General features: G+C 45.8%; 1 protein-coding gene across 1 annotated transcript; it reads right to left on the bottom strand.

The window, feature by feature from the left end:
• Positions 1-856: 856 nt before the first annotated feature.
• On the bottom strand, positions 857-18663 carry RRAGC (Ras related GTP binding C). Its single transcript, XM_029081081.2, has 7 exons — positions 18350-18663; positions 13583-13786; positions 12403-12602; positions 9157-9271; positions 7900-8042; positions 5463-5611; positions 857-2535 (listed from the first exon to the last, which is right to left on the bottom strand). The coding sequence occupies exons 1-7, from the start codon at positions 18638-18640 to the stop codon at positions 2384-2386; spliced, it is 1254 nt and encodes a 417-aa protein (XP_028936914.1). The 5' UTR covers positions 18641-18663; the 3' UTR covers positions 857-2383.
• Between the last annotated feature and the right edge of the window lie 1492 nt (positions 18664-20155).

Genomic DNA, 20155 nt, shown 5'->3' with positions numbered 1-20155 from the left:
TTATCTTTCTCATTTTACCTCCTTATATTCTGTTTTTCCTATCCCAAGCAATTAGTACAGTGCTCTGCACATTGTGCTCCATAAATACCACTGATGGATTAATATCTCCTTCCCTTATTTTATGTCTCTTCATTTTCCCTCTCCATCCTAGCATGTGTCAAATTAGATGCCTTTTTCCACGAAGAGAAGCACTTGCCCTTGGGAATCTTTGGGCAATCTCCCGGTGATCTCTCACATGGCCAGTGAGTTAGCGGATTTTTCAAGGGGGACGGTAGTTGAAACTTGGCTTGGCTTGTTCCATGGAATTTTCCAGCCTAAAGGCCTAAAAGATTTTGAGCAACATCTGAGCTCAGCTCTGGAGCATCGGTGAGATCGGGAACCTCAAGCGATTCTCTACCCAGCCAAGGTGTCGAAGCTTGTCGGAACAGCAACGAGAGCGGGATAAAGGTGTTCTTGGACCAAACCTCAACTTAAACGAAGGCACCGAGGACCTGGTCTAAGAAGCTCAAGCAAGGAAAGTTTCTAGAACACCAGACCGTGCTGCCTTGGATTAATACTATTAACGCTAATAATGTTACTAGTTAAGTGCCAAGCATTGTACTAAGGCCTGGGGTAGATACAAGATCATCAGGCCAAATTAGTCCCAACCCACCATGGGGCTCACAGACTAAGTAGGAGGGAGAACAGGGCTTGACTGAACCCTCAGGACAGCGGTGAGACAGCAGCCTCAGGAAACCAAATCAAAAGCGGGAAGAAATGAAAAAGGGCAGGCACAGAAGGAAAGAGACCGGAGGTTGATTAACGATCTGTTTTGTTCCACTCACCTCATCCTCCCATACCAACAGAAAAGCAGATCCTGGAGTAAATACATTTATTGATACCCATTTTTATATAGTTCATTGAAAGAATCTATAAATATAAAAGCATTTTTTTTTCTTTTGGATATCATCATGGTCCATGTAAATACTCAACAATCAGAATCATCTGCAGAAAGCACTCCAAGTCACACTGTTAGGCTTATGGAACTTAATATACAGATTCAATTTAACAGTGGCACTTATGTACTCAAGTGGTCCAGTGGCTTTTGAACATACAAGTATGGAGCTTCTTGAAGAGGGGAGAGGCGGGTAGATAATATAAATTTCAACCGAGTGAAAAAGCCTCCGCTATCAAAAAATTCAAATACACTCAGAAAGAGAAGTACCATGTTTGACACCTGAATGTCAGAATACTGGAGACAAAGAACGTAAACCAACTCATGCTGTGGCTACCACCCTTTACTCTCCACTTCTAGAAAATGGATTTTAGCAAATCCGAAGTGGCTCACGATCCACCAAGACCTCCGGGACCAGCTCATGGCTGAAAAACGGCAGGAGCTCTAGAAAGATCCAGACCCCCTATTGCCTTGGGATAGAATTCTTCTGGTCATTCCACCTGTTCATACAGCCAGAATAAGAAAATGAACCACGTGTTTCAGTGATATAACGAAAGTTCCTTTCCTACAAGGCAAGGCTATTGAGTGAAATATTCCCCCCGTGACTTTCACCTTGATCCACATCAGAGTAAAAATCCCAGCCATCTGTCTTCGTTCCGAGCGTGAATGTTTTCTACAGTCATACAGCTGTACCTATAGTTCCAAAACTCTGAGAGAATAAGAGTAGCCATTGCTGAGCCCTGCATCCCAGCTGACAAAACTTGGGTGGGATTGAGTTGGATTTCTTCCACGGAGAACTTTGGAATGTCTTCTGCTGCAGTCAAACTGGGAGTTTTCTGAATCAGAGGGCGTGTGTGTTAAAAAGGTGTAAGATGTGCGGTGTCAAAAACCGAAAATCAGAGAGGCGGTGTTAGAACTCAAGCAAGGCTGGATATTTTAGGGATTAATCATCTGAAAACCTAAAGTGGAGCACATGATAAATTCAGTACTTCCCATCATTTTCAATCTGCAATCATCCACAACTCTTGATGTAAAGCAAGGGTGACTGTTTTGTCTCCAAGACTGATATAGTCAAACTACTAAAGTAGGACTCAGAAAAGGAAAAAAAAACACTTCAAAAAGACTGGATACTTCCAATGTTAATTTCAGTGGCCTCAAGCAGGGGTTTTTTTGTGGGGGTGGGGGTTTGGGGGAAGAGGGATATTTGCCCTTTTTCTCTTTTTTGCTTTTTTTTTTTTTTTTTAATTACAGAAGCTTTAGTTGTGCAACACCAGCTGTGGGCTTCGCCTCCGAATTAGAAAATCTACCTCTCCTTTCTCCCGGAACAGGCGTCGGTAGGGCACGAACTGCAGACCCCGTGTTTTATTCTTGTCCGGTGGCAAACTGTTTCTGATTCTGGTTTTGAGAGAGAGAGAAAACTGGTAGGCATCTACCCAGTCAATGTTCAGTCTAGACGGCGTTTCTAGGTGTGCCGTTGTGAGTCACCGCTTTCAGATTGGGAGTGTTTGCTTGGTGGCCACAGGTTCTGTGTGAGGTCACACCCACTTCGAACACTTCATGTATAGCTTTGCGGAAACAGTGGAAATTGTAGTCTATTAAACCTGCAAAGGAGAAAGGTTGGGTCATTCTGCTGCTCACGCCAACTGCAAAATGGCTTAACTTTTCTTGGTGAGGGCGGAAAACACAGTTGTAGTGGGGGGGGAGTGGGGGGCGGGGAAGAATCACATTGTATGAATCAAAGGGCGGGGAAATGGGACAAAAAGAACTAAAATCTGACCTTCCTTCAAAGATATGCCAAATATAAATGATCTTTTAAAGTCCTCTCTCTAGACTGTAAACTCTTTGGGCAGGGAATGTGCCTGTTACGTTGTTATATTGTACTCTCCCCGACACTTAGTACAGTATTCTGCACACAGTAAGCACTCAATAAATATGACTGACTGACAATTCTGCTGTATTGTACTCTCCCCAGTGCTTAGTACAGTGCTCTGCCCATATAAAGTGCTCAGTAAACACCACTGATGGATTAAAGAAAACTAAATGGCTAAGAAGATTTAAAAAAGCAGTTTTTAAACAACTACGCTTAAGAATCAACTAGGTCAACTGTCGGGAGTGATGGTGAATCTTAGTTTACCAGTTTCCAGTTTAAATGGTACAAATCGCCTCAAACTGTGGATATCACCTCAGCCCAGAAAGAATGCTTCGACGATCACTGTTCCACGAAATAAAATTTACCCTGTAGCAGCTTACATCAAAGGGCAGGCATAGAGGCTTCCTAAAATGTGCATCCATGTGCATGATACCCACCAATATTGTGATTTGGAAGCCAATCACAATTTTCTACTCAAGAAGCATTATAGCATTTTACCACTGCCTCTAAGTTAACCAAAGCTGAGGGCAAAGGAGAGAAGGAAAGAATAAGAAAACCCAAAATCAAAACTGTAACACATCTTATGTGGTTCTAATTTTCCTCCTACATTTTGGGATACCAGAGAAATGGCAGGAGCACCATTTAGGTTACCATATCTCGTTACTACCTCAGCTACCAAATTCAGTATTACTGAATCAGTATGGAAGGCAGCGGAGCTCACAGTGACTTAATTCTAACAAGGGCGACTGACACTCACCCACTCACTATGGACCGAGTCATTCTGGGTAGTTCCTTATAATCACATAAACAAAAATGAGAGAACTGCCCTTCATGTTCCAAGACAAAAAGATAGAAAAAAACACACTGTATTTAGGTTCAATTTGGAATCAATGAACTGTCTTTTGGCATGCAGATTTTGCAACAGCAGAGGAAAAACAGGGAATTAAAAATGTGTCATTCACCATGCCAACTCAGATTTAGGAGACATCGAAAATGCCACACCCAGCAGAAAAATATGGGAAGATTCAGCAATTAAGCACAATTTCCCAGTCAGCCTTACTTCACCAAAGTGTTGTGCTGACATTTCCTTATCACTTGTTTCCATTTCAGTGTGACAAGCTGCATTTTGCCAGGCAGAAGGACTTTAGAAACTGGCATTTCCTATACCCCCTATTACAGTGACCTTGGACAAGTCACTTCACTTCTCTGTGCCTCAATTTTCTCATCTGTAAAATGGGGATTAAGACTGTGAGCCCCATAGATCTACCCCAGTGCTTAGAACAGTGCTTGACAATAGTAAATGCTTAATAAATACCATTATTATTATTATTATTACTATGAACAGCCTTGGCCACTGAAATCTTGGGGTGGAGGCCTCCTCTGGGGCCAAATCTAGAGTGACCAAAATACCTTAGAGATCTCCTAGGGCGGAACCGTCCAACTGTATGCCCTCATCTGGGGCATCCTGCGTCTTTTGGGGGGCGGTCCCTCCTGGAGAGGTGCTCTGCTCTGGCCAGGGGCCAGTCCTCCCATTAATAATGGCTTCAATGACTGGACTGGCAACCATATTTCCAGGGGCCGCATCCCTGGAAAGACTCTAGAGTTCTGCTCCCCATGAGAATAGCGGGCACCATTGAGGTATCAGTCACTGAAGGTCCTGTTCCAAGGCTGGAGCCCTCTCCCTGTCCCTCTCCCCACAGATGACCACCCTTTTTTTTCTTTTTTAATGCTATTTGTTAAGCATTTACTAAATTTATTGCTATTGTTTTTGTCTGTCTCCCCAATTAGACTGTAAGCCCATCAAAGGGCAGGGACTGTCTCTGTTACCGATTTGTACATTCCTAGCGCTTAGTACAGTGCTCTGCACATAGTAAGCGCTCAATAAATACTACTGAATGAATGAATGAATGTTCAAGCTTTGGGGTAGACCTAAGGTAATTAGGTTGGATACAGTTCCTGTGCCACACAGGGCTCACAGTCTTCATCTCCATTTCCCAGATGAGGGAACGGAAGCACAGAGAAGTAAAGTGACTTGCCCAAGGTCACAGAGCAGAGAAGTGGAAGAGCCAAGATTAGAAGCTGTAATTTAATGAAATTAACCTGTAATTTATCTACGTATTTATATTAATGTCTATCTCCCCTCTAGACTGTGAGCAAATTGTGGGAAGGGAATGAATGTGTCCGATGTTACATTGTACTCTCCCAAGCAACTAGGACAGTGCTTTGCACAAAGTCAGAGCTCAATTCAATTATTAATAATAATGATAATGATAACCCAGGTGCTTCTGACTCCCAGGCCCATGCTCTATCCACTAGGCCTCGCGGCTTTGCAGTTCTTCCCCGGCTAACAGGGACTAGATTGCTAACTACGCAGCTCTCACCAGTCCACTGACGGACCTACGTGAGTCGTCGTTCCTGGTAGCCTTTACCTTCGGTTAGCCAGAATTTTAGACTGAAGCCCTCCATTTCCCTGCCCCCATATGCCATATAACTAACCTTATACTATATTATTTTCAGCAGGACAGATAGGCCCTTAGATGCGATCTGGACTAAGGTAACAAAATAAGTCTAAAAGAGTGGCACGGGAGTATTTAAAAAGAACCAAATGAAAAAGGCCCATATCAGCTCTAGCTTTTCCAAATAAGAGAATGCCATTACCTTTCCGTTCAAAGCTTTCTTCCCTCAGAATGCAGACCAATGCCAAAAATTTAGTCACTTCCTTTAAATAAAGGACAGTTGTATTATTTAGTTTGATAATTGCCATAGACTCCTTATCATAAGCACTTCCACTACCATCTTCTTTTAACCTATTTAAAAAGAAAGAATGTGTTATTATTGATTAACAGAGTTTAGTGCACTCAGTTCTCCAATAATCAATCGTATTTGCATCACCTGTATCTATATTGATCGTATCAATCTCCTCAAGACTGTATGCTCGTTGTGGGCAGAGAATGTGTTTACCAACTCTGTTATGCTGTTAAATTGTACTCTCCCCAGCGCTTAGTATAATGCTCTGCACACAGTAAGTGCCCAATAAATACAACCGATTGGTACTTAAGCGCTTGGGAGAGTGCGATACAATCAAGAGTCCTACATTCATGAAAACTTGTGCTGAGATATGCGCAATGAGACCAATGCCATGAAGGTACACACAACCACCTCTCCCGCAACCATCGTATTCTAACCAGCTGGAAGGATGGGTTGGAAGAACACTCCCAAATTCCTTAAGAGTGTTCTACCCCAAATGCGGAATAAAAATATCCACTGGGGAAGAACTGGGAGTAGTGAGGCCCACGCTGAATCTATTCTCCCTTATGCAGGGAAAAATCAAACCAACGGTGCATTGCTGACATACACAGGGCCAATAATAATTACTAATCATAATACCTGTTTAGCGCTTACTAAATGCTAAGTACTGGGTTATATTCAGGATATTCAGGTCAGTTCCTGCCCACCATGAGGCTCACAGTCCTCCAAGTAGGAGGGAGTAGGACTGAATCCCCACTTGACAGATGAAGTAACAGACAGAGAAGTTAAAGCGACATGGCCGAGGTCACCCAGCAGACAAGTGGAGAAGCAGGGATTAGAACCCAGGTCCCCTGAGTCTCAGGCCCATGCTCTTTCCACTAGGCAGCCCCCCGGGTAACCCAGACCATGACAGAGCCTTGACCTGGCCTTAAAAGGGAACCCTACTAACCCTGAGAAAGAGCTTAGATGGTCCTTTAGCTCTCCAACTGCTTCCCCCAAACTAGGACCTGGCCTAAGTTAGGCAGATGCTCCTTCAGACAGCTGAAGGTCCAAACGGGACTCTTGAAGCTGGCCCAAAATAAAGGGCAGCCTGGGGTAACCCTGGGTCCCACAGTCAAGCCTGGGGAACCCAATGATCTTCCACAAAATCCTCCACCGCTCTCATTTCACTATTTCAGCGTGGCTGAGTGGAAAGAGCCTGGGCTTGGGAGTCAGAGGTCATGAGTTCGAATCCCAGCTCTGCCACTTGTCAGCTGTGTGACTGTGGGAAAGTCACTTAACTTCTCTGGGCCTCAGTTACCTCATCTGTAAAATGGGGATTAACTGTGAGCCTCACATGGGACAACCTGATTACCCTGTATCTACCCCAGTGCTTAGAACAGTGCTCTGCACATAGTAAGTGCTTAACAAATACCAACATTATTATTATTATTATTAACCTGGCAGGAAGGGCAGTTCTGTGTTCCAGTGGGGATAGCGGGACCTAGTGGGACAATCATAGGCCTGAGAGTCGGGAGACATCGCACAGCACTGCTGTGTGGCCTTGGGCAAGTCACTTCATCTCTCTGCACCTCAGTTCCCTCACCTGCAAAACGGGGAGAAGACTGTGAGCCCCATGTGGGAGTGTGACTGATCATCTTTAACCTAGCCCAGTGCTTAACGCTTAAGAAGTGGTTCATAAATTCCGAAAGCAGAGTGGCCCCGATTGCTCTGTGGGCTGCAGCTTCCGGCAGCTCTGGGACATCCCCATAGGTGCAAACGGCAGCCCCTCCCAGACATGAGCTCTCCCCACAAAATGGGCTCCAGTCATACCTGCTCCAATAGTTTTGCGCAGGCAAGTTTGAGTTTCAAAAACCCTCAGCACACCTGAAGGGTCCCACGGCCCTTTAAATCAGTCCTCCTCAACCTCGGATACTCCTTTACTGAGACAGGACGATTTTCTTTGAAGCCTTTTAGACAGGGTAGGGACCACGAGGGGGCTAGATTCCTTTCGCGGACCCTTCTCTCCCCTGTAATTGGACTCTCCCACCCCTTCCCTGTGAAGGCTCGGCCTCCGCCACCAGACATACCATAAGGTGCCACCAGATGGTAGAAGAACCACTGGCTGAAAAGCACTGCTTTAAATACGAAAAGAAACAAGAACTGAAGTGAAGACTAAGAGTGGGTCGTAGTAAGATCTGTTTCATGAAGATATTGTGTAACCGAAAAGTTATTGTGTAATCCCAACACAAAGATGCTCACGTGGGCTGAAAGTTACTTTAGTCATTTAAAGCTGTGGTTCTCAACTGAGCCATTTAATCTTTCTCCTAAAGGAAGACAACATGAAAGGAATGTATATAAAACTTACCCGTATATACAAGACACATCAATTACTACATCAATCATGTCACAGCACAGTTCATACGACTGCATATCCACAGGGGAACTGTCTGTGGCAATGTAGATTTTACTGACAACATCGAAGAGAAAAGCTTTTTCAATACCTGAATTCTTAAAAAAAAAAAAAAAAAAAGGATCGGTTAAGTGTTCTGTTCTTTAAAAAAAACAAAAACCCTCTATTGATTTAACTGCATCCATTCAGGATCAATCACATTTGATTTACAGTTATATTTGGGGATTTCATGTCAACCTAAGCCAATACCTTAAATTGTCAATATCTGAAGTATTTAAGCTGGCAATACTTTGGAGCTATCCTTTATTAGCAGTTATGCCCATTTTATCCTTCCTGCCTCTGGCACATTAATATGGGACCATTATTTTCATAAATGTCACAGCAAAAGAAGCAATATCCCCCTAAAACTCTAGTCTTAGCATTTTTACCAGTCAGTTCCAGCTAAAGCTTTGCCAAGTTTTCAGTGACTATGACTTAAACCACTTTGATCTAAGTCACATAAGCAGGTGTGGCTACTGCCTGAGCATGAAAGATCTATAATTTCACTTCTACATCAAAGAGCATTAACCACAATAATCAAGGCCTCAAATACAGTGTTTCTGCCATTTTGGGATACTAGGTATAAAAATTCTTCCAGAGAGATCAGTAGATGATACACGCTTGAAGCTGTAAACTTGATGGGCACATCCTTTAAATCGGGGCCCAATCACCAAAATGGAGTCTGAAATGGGGTACTCAGTTTGTCGTGACACGGGACATTTTAAGTCCATAATCCAACAGAGACCATAAATAAGCCCTAAGACCCAATTTTTTCAAGTTATTTTCGTCTCTCCTGAATACTATTTTCACAGCATGCTCTAAATAGGAGATAGACAGGATATTTTAAAGAACCACGCTCTCCTTCCTGCTTAGGGCTTCCTGCTTAGACTGCGAGCCCTGCGAGGAGCAGGGATTATGTCCAACATGATGATCTTTTATCTACCCTAGCGCTTAACACAGACCTTGACACATAGTAAGCACTTAAGAAGTACCCTTGTTACTGTTCCATTATTTCATCAACTGCATGTAAAGAAAAGTCAACATTACTTCAAGATGGGGTGGAGGGTTAGAACCAAGAACTGAGAAAATAGCAGAGCTGGGATCATTCTTCTAACACATCACATCACCAAGATGTGCCAAGAACAGTGACAATGAGTTTGAAAGCTCACTTACCGATATAAAGATATTTAATAGGTTTTCCAAGGTCGGCAGTTGAGGAATGAGTTTCTGCACCACTTTACTAAAGGCTTCAAATATTGAATGGTCATAGATACTAGTCAGGTAAAAGCTGGAAAAGACCACATAGTTTTATTAATCTGATCGAGAAGCAGCAGGGCCTGGTGGCTAGAGCACGGGCCTGGGAGTCAGAAAGACCTGGGTTCTAATCCCAGCTCAGCCACTTGCCTGCTGTGGGACTTTGGGCAAATCACTTCATTTTTCTGGGCTTCAATTTCCTCATCTATAAAATGGGGAGTAAGACAGTAAACCCCATACGGGAATAGGGACTGTGTTCAACCTGATAAGTTTGTATCTACCCCCAGAGCTTAGTGCATGCCTGGTATATAATAAGCACTTAACAAAACTCTATATTACAAAGTTAAAAAATAAAAAAACAAAAACCCAAAACCACAACCTCACGGGATTCTAAATCAGTTCTGTAAAAATATGAGAAGTTTCAACATATTTCAAGACTGCAACCAAGTGAAATATCCTTCTGCTCTTAGGCTCTATTTTATGTAAATATCTTTAAATTACGTATGATCAATTATTTATATTAACATCGGTCTCCCCCTCTAGATTGTAAGCCTGTGACGGGCAAGGAACGAGTCTGCCAACTCCGTTGTATTGTACTCGCTCAATACTAACAGCTAGTTAGTACAGTGCTTTGCACATAGTAAGCAATCAATACCACTGATTAATAATTCTGTTGCCCCTTCTATTAATATGCACCTGAGGTTCAGAGAGATACTGACACCCCTAAGTCCAAAACACTCTATTGGATCTAACATCTAAATCCATGGCATTGGACTCTAAGGGTTTCTCTGACCCCAAACATCTGACTGATCAGTGAAAAGATGAAAATATGCCGCAGGCTCCTTCTGGAGAAGGTAAAGGTGATATTGATTCATGGTTTTGTGAGGGGTTTTTATGGTATTTGTTAGGTGTTATGTGCCAGGCACTGTACTAAACACTGTGCTGGGAGACAAGCAGATCAGATCAGACACAATCCCTTGTCCCACATGGGGCTCACAGTCTGTAAAATTCCCATTTTACAAATGAGATAACTGAGGCATAGAGAGGCGAAGTGACTTGCCCAAGATCACAAAGCAGAGAAGTGGCAGAGCCGAAATTAGAACCCAGGTAAATGATAAATGCAAGAGGATGACTCGGCTTGGGCAGAGAACCAAGCTACAGGGTTAGAATTACAATCTGGGCTTTTTTATGTAAACAATGTTTTTCACACCTTTCTGAGGCTTTTTGGCAAGGGCGTATTTTTCAAAGCTGAAAAATATCGGGTAAGGCAAAAATAGAGGCTCAGATACAGATTTCTCCCAATCAAAAATTACAGTTGGAATGTGTGGAAAATATTTCTTGAAGACTTCTGGATATTACTAAACGAATCATTTGCCAGATTAACACTTTAAAGAACATCCCATGTTTACTAATTAGAGATTTCCAGTTTAAGCGCTCATTTGCAGAATAAACCCACTTTTAACACAATCGACAAAAAGCACATACTGTACTTCAGCTCCATAAAAATACAAAACCTCCTAGAATAGAAATATCAAGAATCAAAGCATCAAAACCCAGATTTGCAGATGCCTCTTTCCATCTGTCCCAACTAATCTATTAAACGACGCCTGGAAAGGCATCATGATTTAAATGACCGATACTGTGGTGAAAGGTTAGACCCACTTGCAGATTACCAAAAAACTTGAGTTCTAAAATACGCTTCAGTCTGACTGCATCAGGATAATTCAAGTCAAAATATTTTTTAGACATGAACTCGCTGGATAATGTTCAAGGTTAGACGCAATCCCTGACTACAATCTAGTAGAAACTCGAACTGAAGGTACCCTTCGGCTGCTCCCAAAAGCGTTTTGTCAGACCAGGAAGGAAACGTCTTCAATATCTGCAGGGTAAATAGCTTGATCCCTAGAGCCGTCCCTGTAGCCCAAGGAAGGAGAGAATTTCTCATCAAGCACTAACGTCTTTAGTATTGGACGCCTTGTGATTGTCCAGCTGGCTAGTTCGACACACTGAAAAGGGGGAGAGATCCAGAAGTTTCCTGAACAGATTAACTCGCCCCTCCGGACCTTTCCCAGACGGAAAGTACTTTTGCCTAAGACTGTCAATCACTCACCTGATAACATCAAGGGGGAAAATAATATAATTGTGGTATCTGTTAAGGACTTACTACGTTCCAGGCATGATATTGAGCGCTGGGATGGATTTCTGTCGGGTTAGGCACAGCTCCTGTCCCACACGGGGCTCAGAGTCTTAATTCCCCATTAAGGGATTAAGCGAGGTAACTGAGGTAGAGAGAAGTGAAGTGACTCGCCTAAGACCACACAGCAGGCGAGTGGCGGGGCCGGAATTAGAAGCCATGGCCTTCTGACTCCCAGGCCCGTGGCTCTATCCAATATGCCCCGCTGCTTCCCCACGCGCAACCAATTACGGGGAAGGGTGTGGGCAAGGATGAAGAGGCTAGGAAAATGGCAGGAAGCTCTGGAACCCTGAAGAGGAGTCAGCACTGGGCATCTTGAAGAAGTGTGAGAAGCACGATTGCTGCTAGGCATCTGCAGGGAACAGGCGTGGGTAGCTAGTTTTCAGCAAGCAGCCCGTGGGTCACAGGGTGAACTGCCAGAGAAGAATCTACGGCTGATGTCCCCACAGAACAGCTGCTAAGGAAAATACAGCTGGGGGCTCAGGGGAGCAGTATCGCCTAAATTTAAGTTAGAAACAAGTTCCGTATCAGAAATAGGTGGTTATTTGAGGATCTTGTATAAGATTTTGTTGTTCAACTACTATCATTGCTGATGCTGCTGAATAAAACAAATACTGATTACCTGTTTACGGCCAAAGAGCGATCCTGAATAAACTACATACTTGGGTCCTGTTAGGCCACATCAGCTGCTTCCCACATCTTCGGGAGTGCCAAACCAAATCTAAGAATCACAGGATGATGGCAGCAAACTAGAAGGATTACCTTGGGGTGCCCTAGTAAGAAGGCCCTGGAGAGTCCTTCCCCCAGCTATGAATTGTGCAGGGGCAGTAGAATCCTGGCTCTAGAAACCAGACACCCAATCTCAGCAAGTGCCACTGACTTCCCAGTGCCAAAAATAGTTCCTGCAAAAGAAAACCATTTCTACCACCACTGGAATTCAGGGGCCTTCAATCACGAGTATATGTAGTTACCTAAGATGAAGTTTTTCTAGCCCAGCATCTGCAAGGTCATCGTTGGCTCGCTGATGAATATCCCTTTGAGTTTCTATTTTGTGATCATCCGACAAACCATCAACTTTGTGAATGAAAACTTCAAAATTCATTTCCGGGTTAACTTTGTAGGCTTTAGAGACAGTAATGTGAAGTCGGGTTAAAGCCTCCATGTAGTCATCCTGTAAGCCAGAACACAGTTTTGGAAAACTCTACTGAGCTGAGCACCACTCAAACCCTCCCATATCCAACATCTGCAATCACATCAAAAAGATCTGAAAACTTCCATAACTTCAACCGGTTCTACAAATTCTTTTTGAAGAAAAACCACACTCACTCACACACAAACATACAGTTCCCAGTAAAAGCGGAGTTAACACTTCCCATTTTTCTTGAGACAGTCTACGAAAATTAAGTGTGGCTTTCATTATAAAGGCTCAAAGAAAAAGGATTTTAAAAATACCTTTTCTTGGAACCCAAAACAATCCAAATGACTTAACCATTAGTGTGAAACTTTTTTTTTTAACCCCCCAAAGATACCAATAGAGCTATTCTAATATCAGCTGATTCTGCTCCTATGTCCTTTCCACTAAAGATACCCAGTGTTGTTAACAGGGTGACTTCCAAGGGATATTACATTACTGTACTTGTTACCTCGTGATTGCAATATCAGTTACTGACTGAGAAGATTCAAAATGATATGCAAGCTTACCCCTATTCCAGTATATACTGTCTCACCCTTCCAGCCCCATTTTCAGAATGGGGTTCGGACCACTCATTTCCAGTCCCGTTCTACAAATAGCAGCGGACGTACCGGGAAAGACGAGTGTTGGGCATTCAACAGACCAGGGATCTAGCGACAACATGACAGTGTGGAAGGATGCTTGAAGCCGTTGGAAACTTACCGCTGTCCTCTACCATCCCAATCTGAAGTCAGGCCTCCTCCCATTCAGTAGCAACACACTGGCATATCAATTTTATGCCACTTCCTCAGACACCTCTCCCGATACTGTTGCTATGCATAGCCATGGACAAACCACATGAAGTTGAGGCTTTAAAGAGGTTTTGGGTTTTTTCCCTCTTTTTGTTTCAGTTTCTTTTAAAACCAGACTGAAGTTAAAAAATTTTTTAAACCCACAAATTCCTAAATGTTCATCTGTACCTGTGCATCGATGACATATATCAATGCTCCTGTGCCTCTGAAGATCATCTCATAATCAAATGTTGGGTCAAAAAAGTCCATTTGCCCTGGAAAGTCCCAAATTTGGAAGTTCACAAAAGAACTATTTGAAATGTCATCTTTGTAAATTTTGTTGGTGCTCTCCAAGAACAGGGTCTCGTTGGGTGACATTTTGTGAAACACCACCTAGTAGATAAAGGGGGGAAAAAGTGTGAATTAGAAGTTTAAAACCTGCCCATCACCTGGATAGAACTGAAAACTAACACACACTAAACAGACCTCTGAGTTAATGGGCATTTACAATCCCTTAAAATACTACCCACTGGCATCATTTTGATTTATGGCAGCGCAATCGTAAGTCTTGAACCCACTCAGCTTTTCTTCCTTTTTTTTGAGGGATTTCTCTTAAATATCAGGGGTGATTTTCCTTTCCTTTTATTTTAGTAAAGTAGCTCAGAGAAAAGAAAAACAGTAACAACCACATTCAAGTGGATTCTTAATACTTCGACTTTAAGAATTACCATCGGCCAGCAACGATAAGCCATTACTAGAATAAAAGGATTAATTTCATATTGACTTCCTTTAAATTGCTTCCTTCTGGAAAAGAGAACTTGGTGAGCTGGGGTGAGAAGGTGGAGGGTGCCACAACACAGAAATCAGCCCGAATTAATACCATTTGCAGCTGAATGCTGAAAGTATAGTATGATAGTTTACCATTTACTCAACCACACAAAGGGGGGGGGGGGTTAAAGCTTGGTTTAGAAAGCCCCTTTAGAAAAAGCACCAGGGAGGGCTGGCAAAATTACCAGACAGAATGAAAATACATAGCAAAGACTTTTACGGCTTCTAATCCCTCATTCAGAGGTCGGGGGAGAGGGTGACAAGGTAAGCGGATCGGAGCCAGTCCTTGGAGAACTTAATTTGAGGTCCTTTAATAATAATGTTGGCATTTGTTAAGCGCTTACTTCGTGCAGAGCACTGTTCTAAGCCCTGGGGTAGATACAGGCTAACCAGGTTGTCCCACATGAGGCTCACAGCCTTCATCCCCATTTTACAGATGAGGGAACTGAGGCACAGAGAAGTGAAGTGGCTTGCCCACAGTCACACAGTTGACAAGGGGCAACTCTGCTGCCAGGTGTCTGACAAAAATTGGGAGTTGGAGAAAAACAGTGGCTGTGTTCTGATGACCCAGAGGGAGACTCAGAATCCAGTCCAAAACCCTGTAGAAATGAAAAGTGGCATCACTCCAACAGCTGGAAACACGTGGGGAACACCAGAATCCCTTGCCCCTATGGAGTTGGCACCTACACACCCTACTGAAATGACTTAGAACCTGAAAAAGCAACCCGGTCCTTTTTCCCCCCCAAAAACTGTTAAGAACAGCAGACTAGAAATCAGGTGGCGTGGAATCTCCCCCAAGTTCCACCCCTGAGTCTCGGTGTAACCTGGCAGAAACCACATCCCCTGCCCTCACCTCGATTTTCCCATGTGTAAAATGGGCAGCGCTTCCCTTTTCTTCTTCTCAGTAGTGTGGTGAGGATAATCTTTCTTTCAAGTTCTTTGCATAGGTCAGGGAGAAGGCTCCATGGAAAGAATGACTCAGGAACTCCTGGTCATTATAACGCATCCATTATTTTTTGCCAATTCCCAAATGGTGTTATTAATGCTAAGTACCAAGTCGACTTGAGCACACATGTTGAGGTTGCCTCCTGGAGCTTAATTTTCCCCTAGTTTTAGGAATTGCAAGGGTCAAAGGCTCTGGACCTTTGCTCCCATCCAACCCCATAACCGTGAAATTTATATATCCATCAAAAGACATGAAACATGTTCACACTGAGGTTCACTTCTAGGCAGCTCTTGCAAGGTAGAGTATTAAAGATGGTGCAGGATGGAGACGGAAAAACCAAGAAGCTCCTTGTGGGCAGGGAATGTGTCTTTGATAATGTACTCTCCCAAACGCTCAGTACAGTGTTTTGCCATCATTAAGTGCCAGATAAATACAACATACTCTTTGTGGAAAGAGTACGGGCTTAGGAGTCAGAGGACGTGGGTTCCAATCCCGGCTCCGCCACCTGCCTGCTGTGTGATCCTGGGCAAGCCGCTTAACTTCTCTGTGCCTCAGTGACCTCATCTGTAAAATGGGAGTTGACACTGTGAGCCCCACCTGGGATAACCTGATTACCTTGTATCCATCCCAGCGCTTAGAATAATGCTTGGCACATAGCCCTTAACAAATACCATAACAGTGCTCTGCACACAGAAAGCGCTCAAGAAATATGGTTGAATGAATTATAACAATAAATAGGATTTAATGAATGAATGTACAGCCCATGGGCAGAAGCGGTGTAATTAGTTCTCTGAAAGCGGTGGTGCCAGCCTGTCTCGATCAACCAATGGTATTTACTGAGCGCTACGGCCCGGGCCCTGTACTAGGCGCTAGGGAGGAGAGAAGAGAATTAGCAGACGCGTTCCCAGGGTCTGAAGTGCCAGACCCTGGCATTAGAGAAGCAGCGGGGCTCGGTGGAAAGAGGCCGGGCTTGGGAGTCTGAGGTCTTGGGTTCTAATTCGACCCCGCCACTTGTCGGCTTGGTGACTTGGGGCAAGTCACTTCTCTGGGCCTCAGGGACCTCATCTGTAAAATGGGGATGAAGACTGGGAGCCCCACGTGGGGTAACCTGATGACCGCGTATGTCCCCCAGTGCTTAGAACAGCGCTTGGCACCTAGTAAGTGCTCAGTAGGTATTATTGTTATTATTGGATGGGTGGGGGAACCCTGCCTGAGCCTTCCTTTTCCCTCTGCTCCTCCTCCCCTCTCCCCCTTCCCCTCCCCACAGCACTTGTGCATATATTTATTACTCTATTTATTTTGTTATTGATGTATATCCCATCAGAGAAGCAGCGTGGCTTGGTTGATTAGACTGTAAGCCCGTCAAAGGGCAGGGACTTTGTTACCGATTTGTACATTCCAGGCGCTTAATACAGTGCTCTGCACATAGTAAGCGCTCAAAAAATACTACTGAATGAATGGCAAGAGCCCGGGCGCGGGGGTCAGAGGTCGTGGGTTCTAATCCCGGCTCCGCCACCTGTCAGCTGGGTGACTCTGGGCAAGTCACTTCACTTCTCGGTGCTTCAGTTCCCTCGTCTGTATGAAGACTGTGAGCCCCACGTGGGACAACCTGATCACCTTGTATCCCCCCACCAGAGCTTAGAACAGTGCTTTGCACACAGTAAGCGCTTAACAAATGCCATCATTATAATTATTATTATTCTCTGTGCCTCAGTTCCCTCGTCTGTAAAATGGGGATGAAAACTGTGAGCCCCACGTGGGACAACCTGGTCACCTTGTATTCCTTCCCCCCCCAGCGCTTAGAACAGTGCTTTGCATATATTAAGCGCTTAACAAATACCAACATCATTATTATTATCTAGAATTCTATTTATCTTGACGATGTGGACGCCAGGCCACTTTCGCTTTGTCTGTCTCCCCCGTTTGGACTGTGTGTCCGTCGTTGGGCAGGGCTGGTCTCTGGGGCCCAACTGTCCCTTCCAGGAGCTCAGTCCAGTGCTCTGCACATAGTAAGTGCTCCGTCAATATGCCGGAATGAATGAAGCGGGGGTCGGGATGGGGGGGTGGTATTTCGAGGGTTTCGGGCCACAGAGAGAGACCATCCCTGCCCATCGATTGACTTACGTTCATTCAATATTATTTATTGAGCGCTTCCTATGTGCAGCGCACTGGACTAAGCGCTCGGAATGGACAATCGGGCAACAGATGGAGACCATCCCTGCCCAACGACAGGCTTACAGACATTCAGTCGTATTTACTGAGCGCTTCCTATGTGCAGAGCACTGAACTAAACGCTCGGAATGGACAATTGGGCAACAGATGGAGACCATCTCTGCCCATCGACTGGCTTCCATTCATTCAATATTATTTACTGAGCGCTTTCTATGTGCAGAACACTGGACTAAGCGCTTGAAATGGACAATTGGGCAACAGAGAGAGAGAGACCATCTCTGCCCAACAATGGGCTTACATTCAATATTACTTATTGAGCGCTTCCTATGTACAGAGCACTGGACTAAGCGCTGGGAATGGACAATTGGGCAACAGAGAGGGACCATCCCTGCCCATCGACGGGCTTACAGTCATTCAATATTACTTATTGAGCGCTTCCTATGTGCAGAGCACTGGACTAAGCGCTCGGAATGGACAATTGGGCAACAGAGAGAGACCACCCCTGACCAGTGACGGGCTTACAGTCATTCAATAGTATTTATTGAGCGCTTCCTATGTGCAGAGCACTGGACTAAGCGCTGGGAATGGACAATTGGGCAACAGAGAGAGACCATCTCTGCCCAACAATGGGCTTATAGTCAATATTATTTATTGAGCGCTTCCTATGTGCAGAGCACCGGACTAAGCGCTGGGAATGGACAATTGGGCAACAGAGAGAGACCATCTCTGCCCAACAATGGGCTTATAGTCAATATTATTTATTGAGCGCTTCCTATGTGCAGAGCACTGGACTAAGCGCTGGGAATGGACAATTGGGCAACAGATAGGGACCATCCCGGCCCATCGAGGGGGTTACAGTCTAACGGGGGGGGGTGGGACGGACAACTTAATGGGCATAAATAGAAGACAGGGGACGGACCCCCTCATTAAGCAAATCCAGAGGGTGAGCAAAATCTATCCCGGTGAGCAAAAAGTTTCCCCGGAGGGGGGGCGGGGCGGGGGCTCCTCACCTTCTGGATGGAGGATTTTCCGCTGCGCCGCAGCCCCATGAGGAGGATCCGCGGCTTGGAGCTGTCGGCGCCCCCCGGGCCGCAGCCCCCGCCGCCGCCGCCGCCGCCGCCGCCGCCGCCCCCGCCGCCGCCGGCCCCCGCCCCGGCCCCCGCGCCGCCGCCCGTCGCCGCCGCCGCCGCCTCTTCCTCCTCCTCCTCCTCCACGCCGTAGCCGAAGTCCTTGGGGAAGGAGTCGGCGGCGCCATAGCTGCCGGCCAGCGGCGCCTCCTCGGCCCCGTACTGCAGCGACATCGTCCCCGCCGCCGCCGCCGCCGCCCGCGCCCTGACAGGACGGCTCCCCCCTCCCCCGGCCCCGCCCCCGACGCCCCGCCCCCGCCCCGCGCTCATTGGCCCCGACGCCGCGGCTCGCCCGCTCATTGGCGCCGCCGGCTGCCACTCCGCGGCAGCAGGGTAGGTGGCGCCTCGTCACGTGCCCGCCGTCACCTGACTGGGCGGCGAGGGGAGGGGGAGAGGGAGGAGCGGCGGGGGGGGGGCGGGGGGGGCGGGGAGGAGCCGCCCCGACCAATCCCGTCCCCCGCCTGGCGGGGACACGCCCCCTCATTAGCATGTCGCGCCCCCACCGCCCCAGGAGCCGAAGGGCCCCGCCCACCCCCGGGGCATTCACTCATTCAATGGTATTTATTGAACGCCTCCTATGTGCGGAGCGCTGGACTAAGCGCTTCGAATGGACAATGGAACCGAAGGGCCCCGCCCACTCCCGGGTTCATTCACTCACTCAGAGGTATTTATTGAGCGCTGACTATGTGCAGAACACTGGACTGAGCGCTTGGAATGGACAGTTCGACGATAGAGACCATCCCTGCCCGATGACGGCCTTACAGTCACTCATTCAATAGTATTTATTGAGCGCTTCCTAAGTGCAGGGCACTGGACTAAGCGCTTCGAATGGACAATGGAACCGAAGGGTCCCGCCCACCCCCGGGTTCATTCATTCATTCAATGATATTTATTGAGCGCTGACTATGTGCAGAGCACTGGACTAAGCGCTTGGAATGGACGACGGAACCAAGGCCTCTTTTCAGCCGCTCACATGCTCAGCCCCTGCCCTCTATGCCTCCCTGCCCAGCCTCCACCACCCTGCCCTGGCTCTCACATTCACATTCTCACCATGCCTCAGTTTCCTCATCTGTAATAATAATAATGCTGGTATTTGTTAAGCACTTACTATGAGCAGAGCACAGTTTTAAGCACTAGTGTAGATACAGGGTCATCACGTTGTCCCACGCGAGGCTCACAGTCTTCATCCCATTTCACAGATGAGAGAACTGAAGCCCAGAGAAGTGAAGTGACTTGCCCACAGTAACCCCGCTGACAAGTGGCAGAGTGGGATTCGAACCCATGACCTCTGACTGCCAAGCCTGGGCTCTTTCCACTGAGCCTCGCTGCTAATAATCTTAAATCTTACAGTCTAATCTCCCCCGATTAGACTGTAAATCCGTCACTGGGCAGTGATGGTCTCTGCTGATGAATTGTCCATTCCAAGTGCTTAGTACAGTGCTCTGCACATAGTAAGCACTCAATAAATACTATTGAATGAATGGATGAAATGGGGATTCCTGTGAGCCCCACAAGGGAGAACCTGATCAGCTTATACCCCCACCCAGTGCTTGGAACAGTGCTTTGTACATAGTGAGTGCTTAACCAATACCCTTATTATTATTCTTTCCCCTGGCCCCACCTTCCGCCTGGACCCCTTTTTCTTCTTAAAATTTCTCCTTTCGGCCCCACCAGGGGGGAAAAGCCTGT

Source organism: Ornithorhynchus anatinus, chromosome 16, assembly GCF_004115215.2.
Source record: "Ornithorhynchus anatinus isolate Pmale09 chromosome 16, mOrnAna1.pri.v4, whole genome shotgun sequence".
Taxonomy (NCBI): domain Eukaryota; kingdom Metazoa; phylum Chordata; class Mammalia; order Monotremata; family Ornithorhynchidae; genus Ornithorhynchus; species Ornithorhynchus anatinus.
This window is presented reverse-complemented; position numbering and strand designations above follow the sequence as displayed.